The following is a 27,003-nucleotide window of genomic DNA, read 5'->3' as shown; positions in this document are numbered from 1 at the left end:
TCACACTTACAAGCTTAACATTTTCCAATCACACCTAGCAGTGGTTGAAACATGAGTCGTGCGTGTGAATAATTACATCATGCGAGTCGTCAGAATGGAATCAGGGGTGCAATTCGGATTGGCCCATTTTACACTGGATTCTCTCTCCTCAGTCCTCACTTGTCAAGAACGGAGATCAAAATAGAAATTGAACTGAGACAACCCCCTCTCCTCTTCTTCCAAATTTTGTTGATTCCTCTGCTAAAGTTTGCAGAATTGGTTACCAATAAAGAAAATACATGGATGTGACCTACCGTTGGATGGCTAGCTGTTGAGGTTCGAGGAGAGGAGAAAAGAATTCCACAGTAATAGAAGAAGCCCACAGCCATAGGTTCAATGATAGCTATTAGCCAATGCCCAACGGTATGAGTTCAGATCTCCTGACTATAATACATTGCTGGTCACATTTACACGGCTGCACATATGGAATATCAGTTGTGTTGTAATCACCGATACTTTCAATATGCGGCTGGATGAGCGTAGCCGTGTGTTGTGGTCAGTAAATCCGAACTCCCAATGGTAAGTCTTTATCAGTTTACATTTGTTGATACGGAATAATATTGTGGGTTTATCAAGCGATGCAGTCCTTTTTTTTTTTTTGAGAAGTGAGATGCAATCCTATTATTTTAATACATTCTCATTCTCATTAATTTTTATATATTAATAATTCTTATAACTACACACGCTCTCTATCATTAACTCCAATATTCAGGTATTACATCTTATATTTATAAAAGAGATCTATCAAAATTCACTGGGGGTTGATCGAAAGGGCTGTAAATGGATCGGATTCAACAAAATCCGAACAGATCCAATTAATAAACAAGGGCATTTGAATCCAATCCAAAATTTGATCAGATTTGAAAATTCCGAATCTGATTTAAATTAAATGACACTTCATTTTCAAAAAACAAGAAAAAAGAATTACTTTTTAAAATTATATATACATAATAAATTAATATAAATATGAAATGCTTAATTTATTATATACACTTTTATATACTAGTAAATGTACATTACACGTGGCAGTATGAAAGATTGCTGGCCAAAGAAAACTATACATGAATACATGGTGATCTTAATATTAAATGTAGTTAATTCACCTCAAGCATGTTAACAGAGAAATTGAAGATTGTTGGCAAAGTTTTGCTTCCTACATAAGTTTCTGTTTCAACTTTAAATGCTCAAACTGGATTTCGATTTTGAGAATATCAAGTTCAACTCTGAACACAACCCAGATGCAGAGAAAGTAATAAGTATATTCAAGGGAAAAAAAAATCAGATCAGCAAAAAAAGGGAGAGGAATTGAAGAAAAAATAAAAAAAAGAAAAGTCCCTAATACCTATATCAATCCGGTTTTTGAGCTTCAACAAAAAGTTCTCATTGTCCTCCTCTGCAACTCTCAACAACCTCTCTAATAGAACTTTCTTCTCCTGTAAACCGGACTCTCAATATCAACTTCTTTGGTTGCACCCCCTACTCAAGACAATACACGTTCCTTATATAGTTATAAGTGAGCAGTTTTTGAAATGGGAGTAATGGACATATATGCCCACTGTATGCTTAGACAAAGGGGGTCGAAAACGTCTAGTGAAAATTCCAGAAAGAAATCACTCTTTTATACCTAATATAGATATAGATAATATATGAAATTATATATTCATATATCTAGATGTAATTATATTAACTTTATATATTAACGTCAATAAATATTATAGAATAATCAGATCAGGTGAAATTAAATCCAAATCCGAGATAATCAGATTGGATGTCCAAATAATCAGATCAGGTGATTTTGGACTTTCCAATTCCCTTGACATCCCTACTGATCTTTCAAAACCCTTCCAGTGTTATTTGAACATTTCCGTGATCTGTCCAAATAATTCAACTATTAAAGTGTGTATTTCTTATCTATATAACACAGGCAGGAATGCTCCATGGGCCGTATAAACACTCAAGAGCACCATGATCACAATGGGAACCACAACTCCTACATGACGCTGGAGGAAGAAGTCGATAGAACTCTCATCTGTCATCTCCACTCTCCGGTATATTTCGTGACATTTCAGAGGTTTCTAGGATAAAAAATAAAATCAACTAAAAGGCTTCGAAGATGCACAATTTGACGGGTACAATGAAATTCGGGATTATGATTTGTTCTATTCTGTAGCGAGATTAGTTGAGAAGACAGTATGATTTTCCAATAATCGCAGGTTGTATCCAAAATGAGAAACTTAGTTTGTTGAGTGCCATGCAACTGTTACAAACTCCGGGAAGCAGAGTAGACATTATGACCAGAAAAGAGAGAGTTTGACCAACTCACTTCTCCAGGAGTCATCACGGTTATTTCCTTACTTTAACTAGATGAAATTGCTTAGGCTCAGTTCGGAAGGAGTATAAATACAAATATGTAGAGTGCAAAACTTCACATTTATGTATTTGTACTGTACATATTTGTATTTATATTCCTTCCAAACTGAGCCTTAAGATAGATGTCTCCATTGCGGTCTTAGAACAGAAACAAGCACGCCATAGCTGCTACATACCAGGCAGAGAGCAAGAGAAGAAAGAGGAAAGATGATGCGGGTAAGCTGACATGGTGCACGCCTTTTGCTACTTGCACTACGCTCGGGCTTTGCTGGTGGTGTACTATTTACATTAGGTAATAAATTACTCCTTTCCTGAATCCTGATGGTTAGATATAACGATTCTTGTTGCCAACCAAGCACGAGGATGAAGATAAAGTCTTGTTAACGCCATTGACAATACGGAGAGCATTCCATTTGCCCTAGTCAGAGATCTTATGGCGATTCCGTGCTAGTCAGTACTTCTGCAAAAGTATTCATACTTTTAGATGGTTCAACGGTGAAGGAAGCCATTTTCTTGATGACCCAAAAGGTGGGAGTAGGAACCACCAACTGGGGTAATCAAACGAACCCCCCTCCCTTTCACCCGATGTTCAGATACATTGTGCGCAGCTCACGATAGAAGTAACTAACTCAAGGTGTCGATGCCAACTTGAAATGCAATGTGATTTGTCGGTCGGAAGACAAGATCAGGTATGTCAGTATCTACTGATATCTGTAACTACAAACCGGTAATGGTGGATATGATTATACACAGGCATATACGATACAACATATTTACAGGGGGCATATAATAGATTAGGCTTCATAGATAGCCAGGTGTACAGACCTCAAGTGTCCATAACAGTCATCACTGCTGTGGAAGCTCTCCAAACAAACCCAGCAGATATGCCGCCCACACTTGCACTCAATGTGGTTGCACCCATCCACTTTCTCTATGGTGTACCCACATACAGGGCAGTGCTTAACGTGTTCCTTACCTTTGCACCACTCCTTCAGAGATGAGTCTGGATCCTCCTTGAACATCTTGTATCTCTCGCACGAAACATAGGGGTGGTATTCCAAGTGGCATCTGGTGCATGTTTCTACATAGCATGCCCCACAGGAAAATGGCCCACCAGCAGTTCCAGGGTCAGCAACTTTATAAACTGCAGGACAATCAGGAGATGGACAAAACCTGTAAGTTCCACCACTTGACGCCACAAATGCCCCCAACGAAGCTCTGAATAGCTCCTCCAGCTTGTCACTAGACAGAAGACACCTCAAGTCTGCAAGCAAGATGGGGGTTTGACACCCTTCATACGCACAGCACAGTGGGAACCCATCATGGCTTTTGATGGCCGACTCACACTGATCCACCAAGCACAACCTGCAGAACCCATGTGCACAGGCTTCCAACTGGAAACAGTCTTCGACCTCACACAAGCAAATGAAACAGGTGTCTTCTCCACTAGGCCGTATACCCAGCCCACTACATCTAAGAGTTGAAGCAGTCTCATAAATTATCTCTTCTACCTTCTTCTTCAATTCTTTCTTTCCTCGGACATAGATGACATGACGACGAGTGTTCAGTGTCAGCTCAACTCCTGGCACTTTCTCCTTGAGCCCATGCAGATCTGATCCAAACTTCCCAACCACCTCTTTCATCAGATCATGTGGCAGATCCCCACTTCGGAGGTGGATTTCAAGTTGCTTGTTTTCATGGAGAGTCAAAAGGGATTTCACCAACCTCCGCTCAGCAACAGCAATTTTGTCCTCTGGACCAAATATCCTGACATTCATGTTCTGCCTATCGTACAGAATATGCGTCCCTGTCTCTTGCTGCAGCGACTTGATAAGCATGATGCCATCTCTGGAGAAAAGTAGCTGCAGTACACTTTGAGTGAGGCTGGCGTCATTTATAGTCTTCCCTTTCATTAGCTGCTCCAGAGGCTTCCTCAACTCAGCCACTGTCTTTGTAGCATTGGCAGATATTTTTACTCTATAGGATCCATTTTCATTTCTTTCCAGGTTGCAAGTAACACCTGTCCATAAGATCAAGTAATAGCCACATCAGAACAAAATTATCCGAGACTGCATTTTATGATTAGAGTTTTCAGGCTATGGTCAAACTAGGACAAGAATGAGCTTATTGTTTAGACAATCCAGACCAAGATGCAAACAAGAAAATGAGGACTCATAAAAAGAATGGACCACCAAATAGATTCAAATTGCTATTACGAATCTTCAGGACTGATTTATTCTCCTCTGATTAAACAATTTTTTTCAGGGTGCCGTTTGGCACCAGACAGATAAATCAATTTGATCCAGCAACGCAATATCAGAAAAGAAGTAAAATATCCTGTGAAAAAAAAGGAAGCTGAAATGGCAGAATTTTTGTAAAGCAGCCAATATAATCATAATTCGTTAACATTAGAACTTTTCCTATATTTGAGTGCTGCATGAGCAGTAACAACTTCTGGCCAGCATCAAGGCAAGAAACAAAACGGCAGTATTAAGTTGTTACCAGGGTCATGAACCATGTTCACCTGGATTTGCTATTCTTTCTTTTCCCCCATTTTGCTACTCTGAACCAATGTTTTTAAGACCAACCCAAAAATGGAATCACTTTTCCATCTCTGGGTGGTGAGTCGGCAGTTCAACCATCCAGGTCAAATGGGCAAATCCTGTAACATCATGAATTACATGATAAAAGTATAAAACAATATATAAAATACAGAAAAAATATAAATTTTCAGAAAAAAAAAGAGCATCTCTCTCTCTCTGTATATATATATATATATATATATATATATATATATCGTATTAAATAAAATAAATTTGGTAAAAGAGTTATTGTTATTAATGATGAAAATTGCTAAAATACAAAAACGAAAAAAAAAAAAAAGATAATGCCTAAACCTAACCCTCTGACTGAGTCAGGCAGTTCAGCAGTTCAAGCGGATGGGTTACTGGGTAGTTGAACAAATCATTTCTTTTTTCAGGTTAAAGATTTGGGGGTGAAAAGGACCAAGAAGTATGGCTAGGTGACAGGTCAACTGGTCCAACCAACAGGTTCAACCATTTTCAAACGAAAAGGCATCTCTAATACCAAAAAATGCAGCCCCAATGATTGAAGAAGCAATTATCTATGTGTGAGTGCTCAGCGGGAAACCCAACTGTACCATAAAATCCCACTCTGATACATGCTACATTCTCGTGAAATGCCAGCCATAACTTGAACCAACAAGTACTAATACGGCTGTAAATTGATCAGACAACATCCCAATCTGACCCAAAATCCGATTGGATTTGAAAATCTTGGATCAGATTCGAATCTGTCTGGACTCAGTTAGATTTGGAATTAATCCTATTTCACTTCATGTTTTTAAAATAAAGAAAAAATTAAAAAAGTTAATTGCTTTTTATTAACTCATATATATAATAAACAAACATGAATATGAAATATTGAATTTATTTTACATATATAAATAAATTTATATGTAGTATAATATATATAATTGTTAGCATAGCGGTATTTCTGTCTTTATACCTTGATTGATGTTGCTGATCTGTAATGTTGTGTTGAAACAAGTGCTCTTAACTTAAGTAAGGGCACATCAGTATTTTCAATTATGTTTTAATAATAATATAAATACTTACTGGCCGACTGGGAGAAGTCATGTTGACTCTTTCAGTTCGAACAAGAATTCTCTGTTCTCTCTTTCTCTCTTTCCCTCTTTCTTTATCACTCTTTCTTCTTCTACATAACTGAACTCAGTCAGGCCGAACTCTAAGGCAGACTTGAATTATAACATGGTATCAGAGCTAGGTTAAATCTGCCTAGATTTCTGCTTGCCTAGGGTTTATTCTCTGCGCACCCTATCTAGGGTTTTCCTCTTTTTTTCTGCGTTCGATTGGAGATAAGGGAAAGGGCTGAAAAGGAGTGATCGCCCTCTTCCCTTGGGGGTCTCTATGCCTCCATTCAGGTCGTATGTGGTCGGTTGTTGTGATTTCTGAGACCGCCCTCTCCTAGTAGAGGAAGAATAGAGGGCCGAACTGTGTGTGGCTGTTGTGTGTGAAGCGGCTGCTGTGTGTGGACTACTCTCCTGTTCGCATGGGTGTTACTTCAGCGATAAGGTAAGAGATTTCAGTGCATGATATCTGTTATGGATTAAATAGGAGGTGTGTTTCAGACCATTTGCTAGGGTTTCGGCCAGTAAGTGCTAGGGTTTATGCTGGTTTCTTTGTGCATTTTGAAGGAAGTGATATGATCATATAGTGGTGAGATTTCAGGTAGTTGTAGGAGTAGGGTTTGTGGTGTGAACACATTTTTCAGCAACAACAAGTACTGAAATCAGTGTGACAGGTGTGATTTAGGGTTTGTGGTGTAAAGAGCACACATTCCAGCAACAATTAGTGCTGCAATCAGTGTGACAGGTGTAACCTAGTGGTGTGCAGTGTGCAGATTTCAGTGACAATAGAATTCAGCAAGTGTGCAAAATTGGTGATAACATAATGGGAGACAATAATGATTATAAACCTAGTGTGATGGTGCCTACAGACTACCTGAATGTTCAGATGACCTCCATTAAGTTAAATGGAGAGAATTATGTGCCTTGGGCTAAATCCGTTGAAGTCTTTCTAAAGGCAAAGAAGAAGGTAAAACATATCAAAGAGGAGAAACCCTCCTCTGACTCTCAAGAGTATGAAGATTGGGAGCAAGAGGACACTCAGATCATCACATGGTTGTGGAACAGTATGGAACCCAGGATTAGTGTGAACTTCATGTTCCTTGATACTGCCAAAGATGTGTGGGACCATGCAAAGAAATTGTATTCGGGGCAGGACAATACAACCAAAGTTTATCAGCTTTATCAAAAGTACTTTAATCTGCAACAAGGCAATCAGAGTATTGAGGAGTACTATGCCAACATGAGGAACATACATAATGAGTTGAATGTCTATCATCCTCTCACTTCTGATGTCAAGATCCAGCAACAACAGAGAGAGCAGCTTGATGTGACTAGATTTTTTGTGGGACTAAAGTCTGAATATGAACCAGTACGGGCTCAGATATTAGGGGGATCAGCTCTTCCGTCTCTAAAAGAGGTATTTGCTCGACTTCAGAGGATTTCTATCGGATCTACTGAGAACTCTAATATCTCAGATAGATCTGCCTTTGCTGCATCAAGAGGCCGTGGTGGTAGAGGTGGAGCTCGGGGAGCTCAGTCTGGCCGTGGTGGTGGTAGTGGTTCTGCATATGGCCGAAGTGGCAATGGTGGGTCTACTTATAATCGTGGTGGTGGTCGTACTGGGAGCAGAGATTCAGGGGGAGCCCGTGGTAGAGGACGTAGCTTAGGCCCGAGAAAGTGCACTCATTGTGGTATGGATGGACATACCATCAACTATTGTTATGATTTACATGGTCCTCCATCAACCTGGGCCAATCATGCCGCGACCAGTGACTCAAGTTCCAGCTTTAGACAGGAGAATCATTCATCTGACCAATTGCCTCCTACATCCATAGATGGTCCCATGAAGGAGATGGTGAGTGTTCCCCGTGATGAATATGAGAGGTTTATCCAATCACAGCAGAACACGGCGACTTTTGCTCACTCAGGTATGGCTTGTCTGGCATCTACACCCAATCCCTGGATCATTGACTCTGGAGCCTCCGATCACGACTGGAACTCCAGGTGTGTTTTCCTCCTTATCTCATTGCTCAACATCACAATCTGTCACCCTTGCTAATGGTTCCACATCCTCAATTTGTGGTGTTGGTAATGTTGACCTAGATCCTGTATCCCTCTCATTAGTTCTATATGTTCCAAAATTTCCTTTTAACCTTATGTCTGTTAGTAAGCTGACCAAATCACTTAACTGCTCCATTACCTTTTATCCTTCTATGTGTGTCTTTCAGGATCTCAAGACGAGGATGAAGATTGGTGGAGGGCATGAAGCAGGTGGACTGTATTATCTTGACGGTGGTGGTGGTAGAACTTCAACAACTCTCCAGTCATCTCTTTCTCCTCTCCAATGGCACTGCCGATTTGGTCATTCGTCGCTCAAAGTCTTGAAGTCCTTGGTTCCGTTCTTGAGTCAGCTTTCTGTTTTGGATTGTGAGTCGTGTCAGTTTGGGAAACACCATCGTGTTCCCTTTAGTTCTAGAGTTGATAACCGTGTGTCGAGTCCTTTTTCTTTAGTTCATTCAGATGTTTGGGGTCCTTATAAAGTAATGTCATATAATGGATACAGATATTTTGTCATTTTTGTGGATGATTTTTCAAGGATGATGTGGCTCTATTTAATGAAAGAAAGAAGTGAATTGTTTACCATTTTTCAAAAATTTTATGCTGAAATTCGTAACCAATTTGGTACCCACATCAAAGTTTTTCGTTTTGATAATGGCCGCGAATATTTATCCTCATCATTTCAGGAATACTTGGACCAACACGGCATTATACATCAGACCTCATGTACCTACACCCCACAACAAAACGGGGTGGCTGAGAGAAAGAATCGCCATCTCCTTGAAACAACAAGATCCCTAATGCATCACATGCATGTTCCCAAACCTTTTTGGAGTGATGCAGTGCTTACCTCTTGTTTTCTGATTAATCGGATGCCCACGTTCATCCTCGATGGTCAGTCTCCGTTTCAGGTCTTGTTTCCCTCTTTGTCTCCGTTCCCTCTTACGCCGAGAGTTTTTGGGTGTGTCTGTTTTGTCCATAATCTGGGTCCTGGGAACGACAAGTTTGATGCCCGTTCTCTCAAGTGCATCTTCCTTGGCTATTCTCGGACCCAGAAAGGGTATAGGTGTTACCATCCTGGTTCTCGACGATCCTTTGTGTGTGTTGATGTCAGTTTCTTTGAGTCTACTCCATTCTTTTTGGGGTCTGGTGATGCTTCTTCCTCCTCATCACCTCCTCCTCTTCCACTTCCCGTTGTCGATCCTCTTCCCTTTGTTCCAGTTGTGACTAAATCCTTGCCTCCGGTGCCACCATCTGTTGAACGCCCACCTATCCATCATGTGTATACACATCGCCCACGTGCACCAGCTACTACTCCTCCGACTACATCTTCGTCGACAGATCCGGCACCAGACCCCCACTTAGCATCTGAGGTTGATCTACCCATTGCTTTGCGGAAAGGTAAACGTACTTGCACCCTTCATCCCATTTCTAATTATGCTTCTCTTACTCACCTTTCCGCTTCCCATCGCTAGTTTGTTACCTTGTTATCATCAGTTATTGTTCCTAAAGATGTCCAGGAAGCTCTTGCCTCTCCAGGGTGGTGTTGTGCCATGGAAGAAGAACTCTCAGCCCTTCATCATAATTATACTTGGGACCTCGCTGCTCTTCCTCCTGGGAAGCAAGATGTTGGTTGTAAGTGGGTTTATACGGTTAAGTATCTGCCTGATGGTAGTGTTGAACGCCTGAAAGCGTGATTAGTTGCAAAAGGGTACTCCCAAGCCTATGGCATTGACTACACAGAGACCTCACCAGTTGCTAAGATAGGGTCAGTTCGTGTTGTGATCTCTCTTGCAGCCATGTATGAGTGGCCACTATATCAGCTTGATATCAAGAATGCCTTTTTGCATGGTGACTTACTCAAGGAGGTCTACATGGAGCAACCTCCAGGGTTTGTTGCTCAGGGGGAGGATGGTAAGGTGTGCAGACTAAGGAAGGCTATATATGGGCTTAAACAATCTCCTCGAGCATGGTTTGGTAGATTCAGTGAGGTAGTAAATAAGTTTGGTATGAAACAGTGCAAAGTTGATCATTCTATATTTAGTCATGACTCTCCGGGAGGAAAAATACTGTTGGTGGTGTATGTAAATGATATTGTTATTACTGGGAATGATAACATTGGTATTGATAGGCTGAAGACTTATCTACAGGATCACTTTCAAACAAAGGATCTGGGTAAACTGAAATACTTTTTGGGGATAAAGGTAGCGAGACCCAAGTATGGGATTAACCTGTGCCAGAGGAAGTATGTGCTTGATTTGCTGGAAGAAGCAGGCTTGTTGGGTGTCAAACCAGCTGAAACACCCATTGACACAAATACCAAGCTAAGCAGTGATATGGGTGAAGTGTTTGAAGACCCTGGCAAATACCGACGACTTGTGGGCAAACTGAACTACCTAACCATTACCAGACCAGACATCTCATTTGCAGTTAGTGTGGTAAGCCAGTTCATGCAAAAACCTCTGATTCCTCATTGGAATGCAGTTCTAAGAATTGTGAAGTATCTAAAAGGGGCCCCGGGTCGCGGTCTGATATACAAGAGTGGGGGAAAACTTGAAATAGAAGGGTATTCTGATGCTGATTGGGCCGGTTCTATGTCTGATAGGCGGTCTACTACAGGCTATTGCACGTTTCTGGGAGGTAACCTGGTGACATGGAAAAGTAAGAAGCAGACGGTTGTGGCAAGAAGCAGTGCAAAAGCAGAATATAGGGCTATGGCGCATACCGCTTGTGAATTAGTGTGGCTAAGGAACCTTCTATAGGAAGTAGGGTACAACATTAACACTCCAATGAAGCTCTATTGTGATAATCAGACTGCAGTTCATATCTCCTCTAATCCAATATTTCATGAAAGAACCAAGCACATTGAGGTTGACTATCACTTTGTGAGGGAGAAGGTGCTGAATGGAGAGCTAGACACTACACATGTTAATACAGGAAATCAGTGGGCTGACTTATTTACAAAAGGCTTGAGTCGGGGAAGAGTGGACTACATATGTAACAAGCTGGGAGTATATGATATATACTCACCAGCTTGAGGGGGAGTGTTAGCGTAGGGGTATTTCTGTCTTTATACCTTGATTGATGTTGCTGATCTGTAATGTTGTGTTGAAACAAGTGCTCTTAACTTAAGTAAGGGCACATAGGTCTTTTCAGTTATGTTTCAATAATAATATAAATACTTACTGGCCGACTGGGAGAAGTCAAGTTGACTCTTTCAGTTCGAACAAGAATTCTCTCCTCTCTTTCTCTCTTTCTTTATCACTCTTTCTTCTTCTACATAACTGAACTCAGTCAGGCCGAACTCTAAGGCAGACCTGAATTATAACAATAATTATATTTTTATGATTTTATATTTTTATATTTTTATATTTTATATATAATTATACAAATTTTATATATTAAAACCAATACACATTATAACATAATTGGATCAGATGGAGTTAAATCCACATCCAATCCGATTGTTAATCAGATGCAAATTATAAAAATCCAAATCTTATCCAATTATGTAAACAAATCATTTAAATCTGAGATAAATCAGATTGGATGTTGGATCAAATTTCGGACTTCCAAAGTCCATTGACATCTCTAAGTACTAAGATAACATATCTGTTTCTTGGTTGCTATCCTAGCCAATGGAAGACGCAGTTATTTTTTAAGAAGGTAATGGGTATATTTATTCTAAGTAAAAGCTAGAGATACGGGAAGGGGTTCTCACGGCTCGATTAAGTGAACCATGGGCAATTTTTTGAAACCAAATGTGGCCCTATTGGTTTTTGCAATTCTCTGTACCAATACAACCGGTTGACCGGTTTGGCTCTTCAGTTTTTTGGTTTTTTATATTTATAACATAAATTATAAATAAGTATATATAATACAATATTATAAATATGCATATTAATTACAAATACTATAAATATAAATAAAATATTTATAATGTATTATATATAATATAGATGATATTTGACATATATTAAAAATATATAATATACATATAAATACATACCGGCCGGTTCGGTTAACTGTTGGTTCTTTTTAGGTTAACTGAAAACCAAACCGGTCCTTTTCGGTTCGGTTTTTCGGTTTTTTGGCTTTTTATGAGCACCCCTAGCTGGAGGGTGTATGAGAAGGTGTATATTGATGCAAAGGATAGGGTCAACCAGTTCCAAGTTCCAACTGCAATAAAAACCTACAAGGGAATTGCCACTATACAAAGAAGCTATGAGGGATCTGTTTTCCAATTCCAGTGAAGGTGGCAGAAAAATTAGAGAAGGCTATGAGGGATTTCCTATGGAAAGGTTGGAAAAATGAAGAGAATTTTCATTTGGTGAAGTGGGAGCATATTTGCAAACCTACTTCCTGTGGTGAACATGGGATAAGAAAAGTTAAAAGTTTCAATACTGCTCTTTTGGGAATGTGGTTGTGAAGGTTTTGCATAAGTCCCAATGACTCGTGGAGGGAGCTGATTGCTGAGAAGTATGGATTATGCGATAATGGTTGGCATGCATTGGACTCTCAGCTGTCTTATGGCTGTGGAGTATAGAAGGGAATATATAAATCCTTCCCTAACATCTTGAGAGGCATAAGATACCTTCTTGGTAATGGGTCTAGATTTTTTTTTTTTTTAATATTTGTAATGGAACTAGAATAAAATTTTGCTGGACCCCTGGTGTGATGAATCAACTTTGAAAGAAAATTTCCCAGAGCTGTTTGTTTTGGCTTGCAACAAAGAAGCTACAGTAGCAAAATGCTTTCAGGTAGAAGGAACCTCTCTTACTTTGAAATCCTGCTTTTGGAAGGAAATTTTATGATTGAGTTGCAGATGGCAGCTGACTTGATGTCCTTGTTGTACAATCAGCAAGTCAATGTGGGTGGACAAGATATCAGACAGTGAAAATGGTCCAATGCAAGTACCTTCTCAGTCAGGTCCTTTTATGTTGGCTTGTTGGGATAGCAACACAGATCCTTTCCCTACAAAGCCATTTGGAGAACAACAGCACCCTCAAAAGTTAAATTTTTTGTGGGTGGTGGTGTGGGAAGGTGATTAACCAAGGAGCCAATCTGCCAGACCTTGAATGTGATTTTTGTAATGAGCAAAGGGAATCCATGAATCCAGAGGATGTCGGAATCCGTGAATCCGTGGGCTGGTTAAATAATCTGGAGGATGTCACATGGGGCTACAAAAATGAGTTAAAGAAGCCTGTGGTGCTATAAGTTGTCAACCACACCAAAAAGAAGCATCAGTGCATTAAGAAGGATATTTGCAAAGTCTGTACATCCTTTCATGTACATCAATTCTAATAAGTACTCTATCAGCAGTTTATATCAATTCATTTAAAAAAAAAAATTGTCACCATTGTAAGTATATAAGTCATTTAAATCATATTACTCTCCATTCTGGAAACTGCATACTTTAATAAAGCAGTTAATTAAAAAGGTGAAAGGACATCACGCACCCCTAGGAGAACCACAAAGAACAAGCAGAGGAAATGGAACCACCAAAAGAATATTTTCTAAGGATATGCAAACCAGGAAGGAGACAGGGAGGATAGCAAGGAAAAATTAAAGGAAAGAAAATTATTCTTCTTGAAACAAATCTATAGGAATTACCATTTCGTTGCTCAAATCTCTTGAGTAAAGAGTCCAGCTCTGTCTTGATGACAAAATAAACAGCAGCAGGGCAGGAGACACAGCTGTGAAACATCTGCTGGCACTGTATCTTCTGCCATGAAAAACAACCATTGAGTGCTTTCCCTTGGATGTGCTGCAAGGCCTTTGCTGCCTCCAAATGTAATCTTCCATCAAAAGTTATGACAGCCTTCATCAAATAATCCTTTGGTTCAGGAGGAAACACCTGAACCCGGCAACAATTGCTAAGGGGGATATTGCTAGGCATGAATGAAGCAATTTCTTTGATAAGTGCCTCTTCACAAGCAGCAGATGATAGGTTGTTCACAGCATCTCCTCTCACCAAGAAAACATCCAGAATTCTCCTATGTGTTGCATTTCTTAGAACATCTAAAATTTCTGATTCAGAAACTTCTTTATGAAGTCCATGTATGACAACACTATCCATGTATTTCCTGCTATTTTCACAATGGACAAACCGTCCTCCTATAAGCAGATTAGAGCATTCATTAACAATAAAATTAGCATCCTGCCTTGCACATCTGACAATTGCAAAACCCTTGCTATATCTTCGGGGCCAAGAAATTTTCGCTCTTACAGCTGGAAATGAAAACATTCTGTGATCAGTAGCAAAGCTTGTCCTCGAAGGAGATACCTTCAACAATGAGCCACAGTATTCAACATCATTAAGCTCTGCAACAGCCTTTTCAGCTGCTTCAGGAGTTAGAAATCCTATTCTGCCCCATTTTTGTGTGTCCTCACCATCTTGTCCAAAAGCTGGATACTTAAGATAACCAGAAATTCCAGATACGTGTTCCTCAAAAAACCTAAGAAGTTCCTTATCATTAATAGAACTTGAATCTGAATGATATACATCCACAGTTAAATATCTTTTTTCAAGTTCCAGATGCCTAATCATAGCACCAGATCCAAGTAGTGCAAAAGAGGGAGAAACACCAGATCCTCCATGGTACAAACATTTCTCCATGCATTCATCTCTTAACCATTTCTTTTCCAACTCCAAGGCATCATTGACAAGGCCATAGGTCATGTCCATATCACCTAAAGAGGCAAATAGTTGAATCTCTCTTTTATCAACATCAACTTCAATGCTAATTCTCTCATCCTTGCAGTAAGTTCGAATGCGAGAGACAAGACGATGCAAATTAGTGTTTGATTTCCCACAGAACCTTCTCAACAAAATATTGCCAAACCCAGTCATCAACCTCATCTGCAGCTTCCAGCTCTTCATCTGTGAAACATCAAACAGAGGACAAAACAGAGACAAACACTCATCATCAATGGCAGTTACACACACCAAATATTGGTTCGATATTGATAGGATTTCAGAGAAAACCACCCAACTAGGCTTTTGACCATATACAAGTAATGAACATGAAGGATGGAGCGGGACATATTGTCCAGTTAAAACCACTTCATAACCAAGCCGATCATATCCAGAGTACATTGCCACATTATCAGCAAGAGCTGAGAAAATAGCCATCTTCAGTTTTTTTTCATGTTCAGTGGGCACATGGGGATTCCACAACCAGTAACTTGAAACAATAATGCGTAATTCACTTTTAAGGCAGTTTTCTAATTCCTGAACTGTCTCTTTACATCTGCGCATGGATGTTGCATTTATACTGTTGCTCCAGCACCATTTATTTCTATTTTCATGAGGGACTTCTTCCCACTCCTTGTAAACAGAGAGCAGTGTGAAGAGGTCTCCACCACGATGACAGAATTGCACCTTAAGGCTGTCTGATTTTAATTTATCTTCATCACCACCAACTCTGCAGAATATGCTACTGGAATTAGCCATTACTGCAGCAAGAATGACACCCTCTTTACTTAAACCATAGTAACAGCAATCGAGGATAATTTTACCAAGACGAGGCTCAATACCCAACTTAACCAATTTCCAACCACAGTCCGTAAATTCAAAAACATCGTTTTTTAATGTAATAGCACCTACCTGAATAAGATTCTGAATGGCCATGTCAATAGCCTTGGGACTAGGTGCATCAACAAAATCAAATTCTTGTACATTCTTAATGCCCAAGGCAAGAATCCTCAGAACTGCAACCCCAAGGTGAACTCTATGAATCTCTGGTTCCTGATGGGAAGAAAATGACTCAAAGTCACTTTCAGAGTACAATCTGTAGCACTTGCCCGGTTCTGTTCTACCAGCCCGGCCAGCTCGTTGATCAGCAGAACTCTGGCTAACCCTGCAAACTCTAAGCACATTCATACCAGTGGAAGGTTCAAATCTGCTCTCTTTAACCATGCCGGAATCAATTACATACTTAACCCCAGGAATTGTCAATGATGTCTCTGCCAGATTTGTTGCAAAAATAACTTTTCTTTTCCCAGCATAATTCTGGAAAATATGACCTTGCTCCTCGTAAGAAAGTTTTCCATGTAAGGCCAATGCAACTGCATTGGGAACTTGAAAATTTTCACATGCCCATTCTACTTCCATTTGGGAAGTCAAAAAGGCCAGTATTGCTCCTTCTTCTTCTCTTGCATGGATTTCCATTGCCATCTTCACTACATCAGAAACATATGAAGCATGACTACCAGAGTTAGACTTCAAAACAGCAGAAGCCGCTGTACATGCAACTGGAGCATACTGGATATCAACAGGAAATTTTCTTCCCACCACATGAAAGGTTCTGCAACCAAAGAAGTAATCCGAAAGCTTGCTTGCATCAGCTGTGGCAGACATTATAATAAGTCTTAGATCAAACCTCTGTTCCAGTAGCTTTCTAACCAAGGCCAATAGGAGATCAGTATTCAAACTTCTTTCATGAGCCTCATCTAAAATGATGCATGAAATTTTATCCAAATTCTTATCATTCATGTAGTGTTGTAGTAGACAGTGATCCGTCATAAATATTACCTTAGAACTAAACCCCTGCATGGAGGAGTACGTTGGATAACAAATAACTGAATTATCTTCATAACACCCATTACTTTCTTCCCGAATCCTGTGCGCCAAAGAAATGGCAGCAATCTTGCGTGGTTGAGTGCATATAATAGACCGGTCGGCAGCTATTCCTGAATCAGCAAGAAATTGAACAAGTTGTGTACTCTTCCCAGAACCAGTCTCTCCAATCAAAACAATTACCTGTGGTAATGGGAGTTAAAACGAAGTGGAGAAAACATTAAAATATATATGGAAAAATAGAAATTGGCATAAGCAGCAAAGAAGCTGCAATCTCAGTTAGACATTGCAATACAAAATCACATGAATTTGCTACATGAAAATTCAGAAATTAAGAGTACAGCCTTGAGATTTGAGCACATTACTTTTTTGGTAGCAAAACAAAAAGTTTTAATAAAAATAAAAATGTAACTGATTACATCCACATAAAGATGTTAAGACAACACCTTAAACTAAATATTCATAAATGCATACATTAGCAGTATTTTGCACATCCACAGTACTAATATCTCTAGCCATATGCAATGAGGAATAATAGGATACAACCAAATTACCATACCATTACACTCTCAGTTCTGAGGGTCTCCAAGGTGAATGTTCTCAACAACCTAACCGTCCAATCAATAAAAACCAATAAGAAATCTATTCATTAAAAAAAAGACAACCTTTCCATATAACAATATTCCTTGTTCAAAATTAATTTTCTATAACAATTAAACCATATGGTGGCGGCCCCAGTTACTCAAATCAGTAGTTGTGTTACCCACACGTGTTGACTAGGGGTGGAAATTAGATAATGGTTGGTGAATCACAAGAAACTATCTATTTTAACACATAAGAGTAAATGCAAGAAATGTACAACCCATAATTCAACTCAAAAGAAACTTTCAAGCAATTGAAATAGAATCAAAACAAAATCATAGAAAACATAACTTACTCTATTTTCTACTAATTTTGATACTTGAATTTCTTTCTGGCCATTAACATATACCCAAAAAATCCATTTACAAATGTTGATCCCAGTTATCTGGGGTCTTGGGAGGGCTAGACTGGATACAGTCCCAATGTTGGTCCCATTAACATGCACTACAGTGTTTTAAAAGACAACAATACACAGATGAAAGAAAGATGCATTTTAAGGCATGTGCTTCACTTCAACCCAAGTAAGGCAACATTCAAAAGGCACACACCTGGGCTGCGATGCAAGGCCACCCAAGTGTGTGTGTTTGTGTGTGTGTGTGTGTGTATATATATATACATATATATAGCTAAATATTCATGTCAGAGGCACAGCCTCTAAACCTTCTACCTCCATAAAGGTCCCAACCTCCTAGAATTAAGAAAACAAGACATCTAACACCACACTTGCTACCTAAAGTAATGCAACTAGGAAATACACAAACACGTTGAGAGTTTCACAAGCTTGAATTGTTGAATGCTTAAGAACTGGCACAATCCACATCTATAACCTGTAACTAGACATCCCTGTATTCATATGGTTATGGATTATCAAATCATGCAATTATGGAGGTTTACATGTTTGTTATTTAATATAAATTCCAGATTTACATAGTTTTACATGTCAAATTTTACTTTTTTTTTTGTTCTTTTGAAAAGTTGTGCCTTGCTTCATCCAGACACACACCTTGCCTTGTGCCTTGCAGTTCAGGCATTTCACATTTGGAAGCCCTTGTGCTTTGTTTTGCCTCTCACTTTCAAAACATTGATATATGTAGTCGTATGAGACTACTAACAGCCCAAGCTGTGGTGTATAATCAACAGGAAATTAAGAATATGAGAGGAGAGAATGAGAGGAGAAAGAGAGAAGAAGAGAAGAAGAATTCGAAGGAAGGGTTTCAGAAAAGAAGAGGATGCTTAATCTGCTGCCCCCCTCTTTCTATTTATATTAATTATGAAATAAGGATAAGACTGTTTACATGGCAAAAATAAAATCCTAATAAAAAACTAACAACTAATTGTGGACTGACTTGAATAACTAATAGTTGGAGACCACATCAGTGGTTTCTACACTCCCCCTCAAGTTGGGAATAGATGTTTGTCATTCCCAACTTGCATAGATCTGCTTCTAACTTCTTCTTTGAAACTGCCTTGGTGAGAAGATCGGCAAGCTGCATGTTGGAGCTGATATATGGAAGACAGACTTCTTGAGATGCAACCCTTTCCCTAATAAAATGTCAATCCACTTCAATGTGCTTCACTCTATCATGTTGTACCGGGTTTTGAGCTATATTAATGGTAGCCTGATTATCACATTACAACATTAGAGGTTTCTCATAGGTAATACCCAATTCATCAAACAGTGATTTCAACCATAGTATTTCAGCCACACCATTTGCCATAGACCGATATTCAGATTCAGCATTGGAACGAGAAACAACATTTTGTTTCTTACTCCTCCAAGAAACAAGGTTACCTCCTACAAAGGCACAATATCCAAAGGTAGACCTTCTATCATCAACACAACCGGCCCAACCTGCATCTGTGTAAACTTCTATCTTCATGTGATTATTATCCTTAAATAGTACACCTCTGCCTGGACACCTCTTTAAATATGCCAATATCCTCTCAATAGCAAGTAGGTGGGTAGTTCTAGGAGAGTGCATATATTGACTAACAACACTGACTACATAGTTGATGTCTGGTCGTGTAAAACAACGATAGAGTTAGCATTGGAACGAGAAACAACATTTTGTTTCTTACTCCTCCAAGAAACAAGGTTACCTCCTACAAAGGCACTGTTGAGCAAGAGCAAGTGAAGAGAGGAGAGGAGAAGAGAGAACAGAGGTGAGTCGAGTGACTGAAAGCCCTCCAGAACATAAGGGGCGAAAGAATGATTTTATTATTTATACTAGTACAATCGAACAATATAAACAGAGGAGAAATTACAGCAGTACCCTTATGGTACTAAACCTGAAATACATAAACAACTAACAACACTCCCCCTCAAGTTGGAGCATAGATATCAATCATGCCCAACTTGTCACAAAGATCATGATGTCTGGAAAGGTTTAAACCCTTTGTAAAGATGTCTGCAAGCTGGTTCTCAGAAGTGACATAGGGGGTACACACTTCGCCTGTGATAACTTTCACTCTGATAAAATGCTTGTCAACTTCGATGTGCTTTGTTCTATCATGTAGCACCGGATTGGCAGCAATGCTTATAGCTGCTTTGTTATCACAAAATAGAGTTATAGGTTTGGTCACTGGGAAACCCAACTCCCCCAACAAATTCTTTATCCACATGCCTTCAGCAACCCCGTGGGCCATAGCACAACATTCAGCTTCAGCACTGGATCTAGCTACCACATTTTGCTTTTTACTCCTCCATGTAACAAGGTTCCCTCCTATAAAGGTACAGTAGCCACTGGTAGACTTTCTGTCACTTTGGGATCCAGCCCAATCTGCATCTATATAAACTTCAACTTTCAAATGTCTGTGCTTTTGAAACAACAAACCAGTACCCGGATACTTCTTTAAATATCGAAGGATTCTCTCTGCTGCTTCAAGATGAGAAGACCTAGGAGCATGCATGAACTGACTGAGGACACCAACAGCATATGCAATGTCTGGACGAGTCATAGAAAGGTATAACAATCTCCCTACAAGCCTCTGAAACCGTTTCACATCCTTGAGCGATTCACCACAGTTGTCTCCTAATTTATGGTTGGGGCCAATGGGAGAGTCAACTGGCTTCACCCCCATCTTTCCAGTGTCCCGAAGTAAATCTAAGACATATTTCCTTTGAGAAATGAAGATACCCTTCTTTGATCGAGCAACTTCAATTCCAATGAAGTATTTGGCAGGTCCTAGATCCTTCACTTCAAACTGAGTGGCAAGAAAAAGTTTCAATTTCTGAATTCCATCCTCCCAATCACCAGTAACAATTATGTCATCCACATATACAATTAGAGCAGCAATTTTACCTTCTCCTTTTTTCACAAACAGTGTGTGATCTGATTGGCATTGCATGTACCCTTTCTGCTGAACTGCCACATAGAATCTGTTGAACCAAGCTCTTGGTGATTGTTTCAGCCCGTATAAGGACTTCTTCAACTTGCACACTTTCTGTTCATTGCCTTGGATTAGAAAACCAGGAGGTTGAATCATGTACACTTCCTCTTCAAGGTCACCATTCAAGAATGCATTCTTGAATCCCCCTAGGGGGCCAAGTGCCCAAATTATTTGTTTTCATCCAGCCTACAACCAATTTTGAATCCCCCTCCACTTCTAACTGTTGAAAACCCAACTGTTTAGCCAATCTGAGCCCTTGAAGGAGTGCCATTACTTCTGCTCTTGGTGAATCACCCACCCCTAAAGGACCAGAGAAAAGGGCCAAAATCCTTCCTTCCGTATCTCTAAATTTGGTACATTATTGATAAAAATAAGTTGCATTAAATAAAGCAAAGAAGAATATACTGTCCAACACAAACACATACACATATACAAAAATAATAATAATGAAGTGATAAAAGAACCCCCTGGAGAAAAAAAATCAAGGTTATCCAATCCAAACAAAAGCCCCTTAATAAATTGGAGATTCATTGCATTATAAATAGGGAATATCATTCATGTACATGGTTTTTATAAAACTTACAAGTTAATCCATTTCCCATTTTCTTGTTATACGATTTCCTATTAATTAGGATGTAGGATCCTGTTTTACAAAGTGCAAACAACAATTGAAATCGTGCAAAACAAGGTAACCCATCTTCAAGAGTCAGGATTACCTTAATTGAAAGTGTTTTCCTAGTCTATCTATCTACTACATGTTTCTAATGCAACCACCAGCATCAATGACAAAATGGCAAAGCTTTGAAGGGAAAAGATGATAAGAAAATTTCTACCTTGTAAATTTTCACCGGATGTGTAGACCCAACGGAATGGACAAATTGAGTATTTGCAATACTAGCAGAGAGATACACTCATTGTCCAATGCTATGTACATGGCTTGTCAAATGCTATGTGCCATGTATCAAGGAGCATAGAAGGTATAATTAGAAATAGTAAAAGTAGAAAAGTCAATAATCAACTAAAGGGTTGAAATCCCCCTTTCTACATAGGCAGAAGATTTTTTATAGTAAAAGAAAATAACAATTTTAGTAAAAGAAAAATAAAATAAAACCTATGAAAGATGATGAGATAGCACCCAAACAACATTAATAGGGAAACAATTCTGATCCTCAAAAAAGGTCCACAAATCTTTTTACTGAACCTCTATAGTGGCCCATGAAGAAGACCTAAAAGACTCCTGTTGCAAGAACCCAATCCAATATAGATAGGAAAGACATGAGACCAACAAATAAGACAATCCTATGGAAGTGCTTAGGGAAATTCAACAAGGAACAACAAGTTACACAGAGTGGTAGTGCAGATAGGGGTGCAAATGGGTCGGATCATGATCTAATCCAAGTCCTATCCTATTTTGTTGGATTTGGATCACCCCTATCCGATCTGATATGTGTGTGTGTTACTTTTTTTTTGATAAATATGTGTTACTTATTTATTTATATAATATATATATGTGTGTTATTTATTTATTTATAAATATGTTATTCACTGCATTTTTGTAAATTTTTTATATTATTTTTATTAAAAACTTGTATATATATGATGAAAATAGTTGAAAAAATACTTGTTTTTTATTTTTCTTTATTTAAACTGTTATATTTTCTTTTCCTTTTAATGATTTATTAATTTTTTAAAATGAAATCAGATTGGATCACATTTGGATATCTGGCATCCTGATCGGATTCGGATTCGGATTCAGATCAGTGTTTATGAGATCGGATCGGATCTTCGGATCAGATTCAGAAATACCTTGATTCGAATCCAATCTGATCCATTTGCATCTCATTATGAATGGCATCCATGACACATTACTTCCTCATATGGTGTAAGCATATGGAAAGTGTTTTGATCTGTAACAAGTATAGGAGGAAAAAAGAAAGTAAGAAGAAGAAGAAATTAAAAGAGAAAACAAGTCAGAGAAAGTAATATTCATATTGCTATGCACAGCCACTTTATAAAAGAGCTACTAGGACCCACAAAGACTAAAGTATCAGTATCCACAGACATACATACATAAATATTAGGGGTGCTCACGGTTCCATTAACCAAACTGTGGGCACATTTTCTTAACTGAACCGATCCCTCAGTTTTTTTAAATTACTGACCTGAAACCAAACCAAATCAATCAGTTAACCAGTTGACAAGTTCGGTTTTTCGGTTTTTATATTTATAATATATTAAATAAATACTATAAATATATAATATATTACAAATATTATATATTTATAAATATATATTAAACCTTAGGGCATTTTGGGAGAGCCTCGCCTAGAGGCACGTCTCCAGGTGTAACACCTCCCACACCTTTTACAACACTAAAACTAATTCAGACTGACTATAAAGATCGAAGAACTTAAAGGGGAATTTCAGTTAATTCTTCCTATACCAAGGAAATTAGAGAGATAATCGGCATAATGTGAGTAATATTTGGAGCAATCTAGTTTTTCCTAGAAGTTTTTGGTTAGCAGGCAGCCAAGGGCAAGATACTTAAGATCGATTTTAAGGACAGGCATTTCAATATAGCAAGAAAATGCATATTATGTGAGGAAGCCGGTTACAACACACCACTTATTTGAATATTACAAGTTGCAAGATATCAAAGAGAATTGATTCTTCTCTCTTTATCTTCCATGTGCATTGCAGAATACCGAGGCATACAATTGAACTCCTGCAACCATTGCTTTCAATTTAACTCCACCAAAAGGAGCTATCTTATACAGGATTACCCTTCTAGTTACCTTTTGGGGCATCTGAAAGCAGAGCAGCAGATGGTTAATTGAAAGTCCTCTAGGTCATTGCCAATAATTTACAAGAATAATAGTTCATTCGTTATGGGTCGGACTCTTAATAGATGACAAATGGGAGGACCTAGTGAGAATTAGTGGCTTTTGCTATCATTTAGAGGAGACATGATTTCCAGAAATTTCAAAAAGTCTGACAATCTCCTAGGTTAGAAAGAAAGAGCAGACCATGAAAAGGTAGTCTTCTGAGAATGAGTGGATTACCCTTCTAATTACCTTTCAGGGCATCTGGAAGCAGAGCAACAGACGATTAATTGAAAATCCACTAGGTCATTGCCAAGAATATACGAGAACAATATTTTCATCGGTCATGGGTTGGGCTCTTGTGAACAATTCAAGGATATCATAAGAATAGACTCTGATAACAAGTGGGAGAACCTAGTGAGAGTTAGGGGTTTTGCTATCATATAGAGAAGACAAGATTTCCAGAAAATTCAAAAAGTATGACAGTCTTCTGTGTTAGAAAGAAGGAGCAGACCATGAAAGGTACTTCTTATGGGCATCCAGTTTCACATGCATATCCTAGCAATTATTTTTCTTCCATATCCCACGAGGAAGTTACTAAACAAAAAGATGTGGGGGATCGGGATAACCTGCTGGGAAAGTATTTCACGAAGAATTTCCTGACGCGAAGCATAAATTGGCAAGCCATCCTCAAGCCGCCGGAGCTCTCGCTTTATCAATTGATGAATTCGACTCCAGTCAAAACTGCCACTGAACTTGAACACCTCAACTCCATAATCACAACATTCCTGGGACTGTTTCCCCTCAAGGTGATCGAGAATACACCGTATAGCAGATTTAAATTCTCTTATTCTCTTGGAGATCAGCTTCCTCTCTGCATAAAGACCTTTTCTTTCAGCATCAAGCATCTTGAAAGTACCGGGCTTTTGAGGCTTCCGGAGTTTATTCGAGATTTTAGCAATCCCATCCAACGTAACTTCGAGCTTCTTCTGCCAACGCCTGACGGCCTCCCCGTTCATAAGACTCTGGACACGCGTTGCAAAAAGGGCTTTGATCCGGTCCCTCTGCTCGTTGACAAAAACATTGGGTATGACGACAGGATCTAGAAGATGAGCACCGTCGAGGCGCCGTTCCCAGAAGAAGGTCAGCGCTTCTAAGGCGTCGCTCCATTGCTGGAAATACAACCTGGCAGCAACAAGAACCGTCGGAAAAACCTCGCAGCGTTCGGGAGTCGAAGCACAACCAGCGAGCAGAACCTCCACGTCAGATTTAGTAATAGCGCGACGACCAGAGCGAAGCTCGACGACAAAGTTCGAACGTTCATATTGAAAAGAATAAACCATTGAAATAATCCTATCCTGCCGGAATTTCGGGGGGAAGTACCTTTCCCTTCCCTGGTAAGGAGGCCTTACCGAGGGACAATTCGCCGGAACGACTCCTCTCCGGGAACTTGTGGTCGGTTCGTGCCGAAATGTAATGGGAGAAACGCCTCTCCTCATCCTTTCTTCCGTCTCTAAAAAAGCTAACGAAAGGAGAACCAATGAAACGAAACCCTACAAATGGCTGGTTCTGTAGTAGTAGAAGAAACACAGTCAGTCCCGGGCTAGTGGGAGATGAAACACCCGAAAAATAAAGTCGGTCCTTTTTGACTCTTCTGTTACTCCCGCTTTAAATATCTCGCGCGCTCCAAATCTCCAGATTGTAGAAACTAGAAACTGGAAAGAGCGTGAGCGTGATAATTTTTATTAACCAACCGATTCATGGTTTCCCTTTGATAAAGGAAAAAAAAAAAAGAGGCAGGGGTGGAACCTCGTACGCATTGCAGTCGGATTCAGACATTGCAACCGTGTACTGGGAATATCTCTGTACTTTATGACGTAAGTATCTCATGCAACATAGATAGAGTAGAAATGTGGTAGAATGTTTTAGTTTGTTATTTATCATTCCACATAATATTTACCGTCTGATCCACTGAATTTTTTGAGCAGCAGTTCCTGCCCGTTCATCTCAAGGTCCCACGGATAACTCTGTCATTCAGATGTTCGGTCAAGATCATCAATGATGGCCCCCTAAGCATAACTGTCAGTTAGGGTGGTGCAATTATTAATGTGATCGTAGGAAGATACAAATATTAGAGAAACGACACCACTAAACAAAGGATGAGCCTTCTTCGCCAAGTCCGCTTTTGGTTCGCCTCTCGGTACACGTGTTTGTAGCAAATTCTACCTTTCAACTTTTCCTTTATCTACAATAACATGATATAACCTTCGTGAGATTACAAGAGGAGAGATTCGACCTTGGAGACATTTTATAACTAGATTATAATTCCCCTCAATAATTGTTGAGAACTTGTTGGAATTCATAACCAAACTATGAGCTTCCCATGCTGCTCATGCCTCTAAAACATTAATAGAAGAATAACTCAAGTTATATGTTTTATAATTCAAAACCTTACCCAAATGGTTTCTTGCAGTAGTGGCAAAGTATGGGAATCATTTCTAGTGCAAGAAGCATTGAAGTTAGTTTTAATTTCACCTAGATTTGATTTGTTCATGGGTGGGGCTTTGAGCCTAACTTTATACTGCATCGGGCCCAAGCTTCGGGGCCAAAGTATAGGAATCATTTCCAAATATCAAGATGGCCCACACTTTGAATCATATTCTCCTTCCACACCCCTCTATTTTTATCAATGAAATCACTTACAAGATCATTTTCAAGAGAACCCTAAGAAGGGGTACTATAATCTAATATGGTGATCCGCTAACCCAGTTATTTGTCCAAAACTTTATGGATTCCCCGTTACCAACAAGCCATTTGAGATCCAATTTTAGAAGCACTCTAGCATTAAGAATGCCTCTCAAGGCCCAAGAGGATCCTTTCCTTATCTTAACCTCCCAAAAAATTTCCTTGTTTAAACATTCCCCTCTAACAATTTTCACCAACAAATTGTCTTCTTCAATGATAATCGTTCAACCTAGCTTAACAAGGCTTGCTTCATTAAACCATTTAAAATTCCTTAACCCTAGGCCACCCTAGCTTTTATGAGTATAAACTCTTCTCCTGTTCATTAAATGAAAAGGCTTTTTACCCCTTAAGATATTCCAAATAAAATTTGTTTGGGCTTTTTCAATCTCCTCAATAATATTGTTGGGGGGCCTAAAGGACCTCAAAATGAATTGAGGCATCATAGAGCTTACAAAGTTCAATAGAGTTAGCCACCTAGCAAAGGAAAGGGTATCTTTTTTCCATCCAACCAGTCTTTTACTCACTCTGTCATTCACAAACCGAAAAGGTGTTATTTGTGACCATTGAGTTAATAATTGGAGCTCCTAAATAAAAATCTGATTCAAATGGGGATCTTTAGAATCAGAGCAATGATTTTCTGAAATCTGTTAGGAATATTCTTAGAAAATTGAATTGTTGACTTGTTG

General features: G+C 39.1%; 1 protein-coding gene and 1 long non-coding RNA gene across 2 annotated transcripts; one reads left to right on the top strand and one right to left on the bottom strand.

The window, feature by feature from the left end:
- The first annotated feature begins 185 nt into the window (after positions 1-185).
- On the top strand, positions 186-3,736 carry LOC148850586 (uncharacterized). Its single transcript, XR_016099977.1, has 2 exons — positions 186-558; positions 1,964-3,736. It is a non-coding gene; the product is annotated as an uncharacterized LOC148850586 (long non-coding RNA).
- LOC148850585 (ATP-dependent RNA helicase DEAH11, chloroplastic-like) lies at positions 3,047-25,289 on the bottom strand. Its single transcript, XM_088947867.1, has 3 exons — positions 24,202-25,289; positions 13,751-16,901; positions 3,047-4,429 (listed from the first exon to the last, which is right to left on the bottom strand). Exons 1-3 carry the CDS (start codon positions 25,069-25,071, stop codon positions 3,204-3,206), a joined length of 5,247 nt encoding a protein of 1,748 aa, XP_088803993.1. The 5' UTR covers positions 25,072-25,289; the 3' UTR covers positions 3,047-3,203.
- Positions 25,290-27,003: the final 1,714 nt, after the last annotated feature.

The sequence above is a fragment of the Nelumbo lutea genome, chromosome 5, assembly GCF_056320005.1.
Source record: "Nelumbo lutea isolate HS-2025 chromosome 5, American lotus-T2T, whole genome shotgun sequence".
NCBI lineage: Eukaryota > Viridiplantae > Streptophyta > Magnoliopsida > Proteales > Nelumbonaceae > Nelumbo > Nelumbo lutea.
The sequence above is the reverse complement of the archived record's forward strand: the minus strand, read 5'-3'. Positions and strand labels throughout refer to the sequence as shown.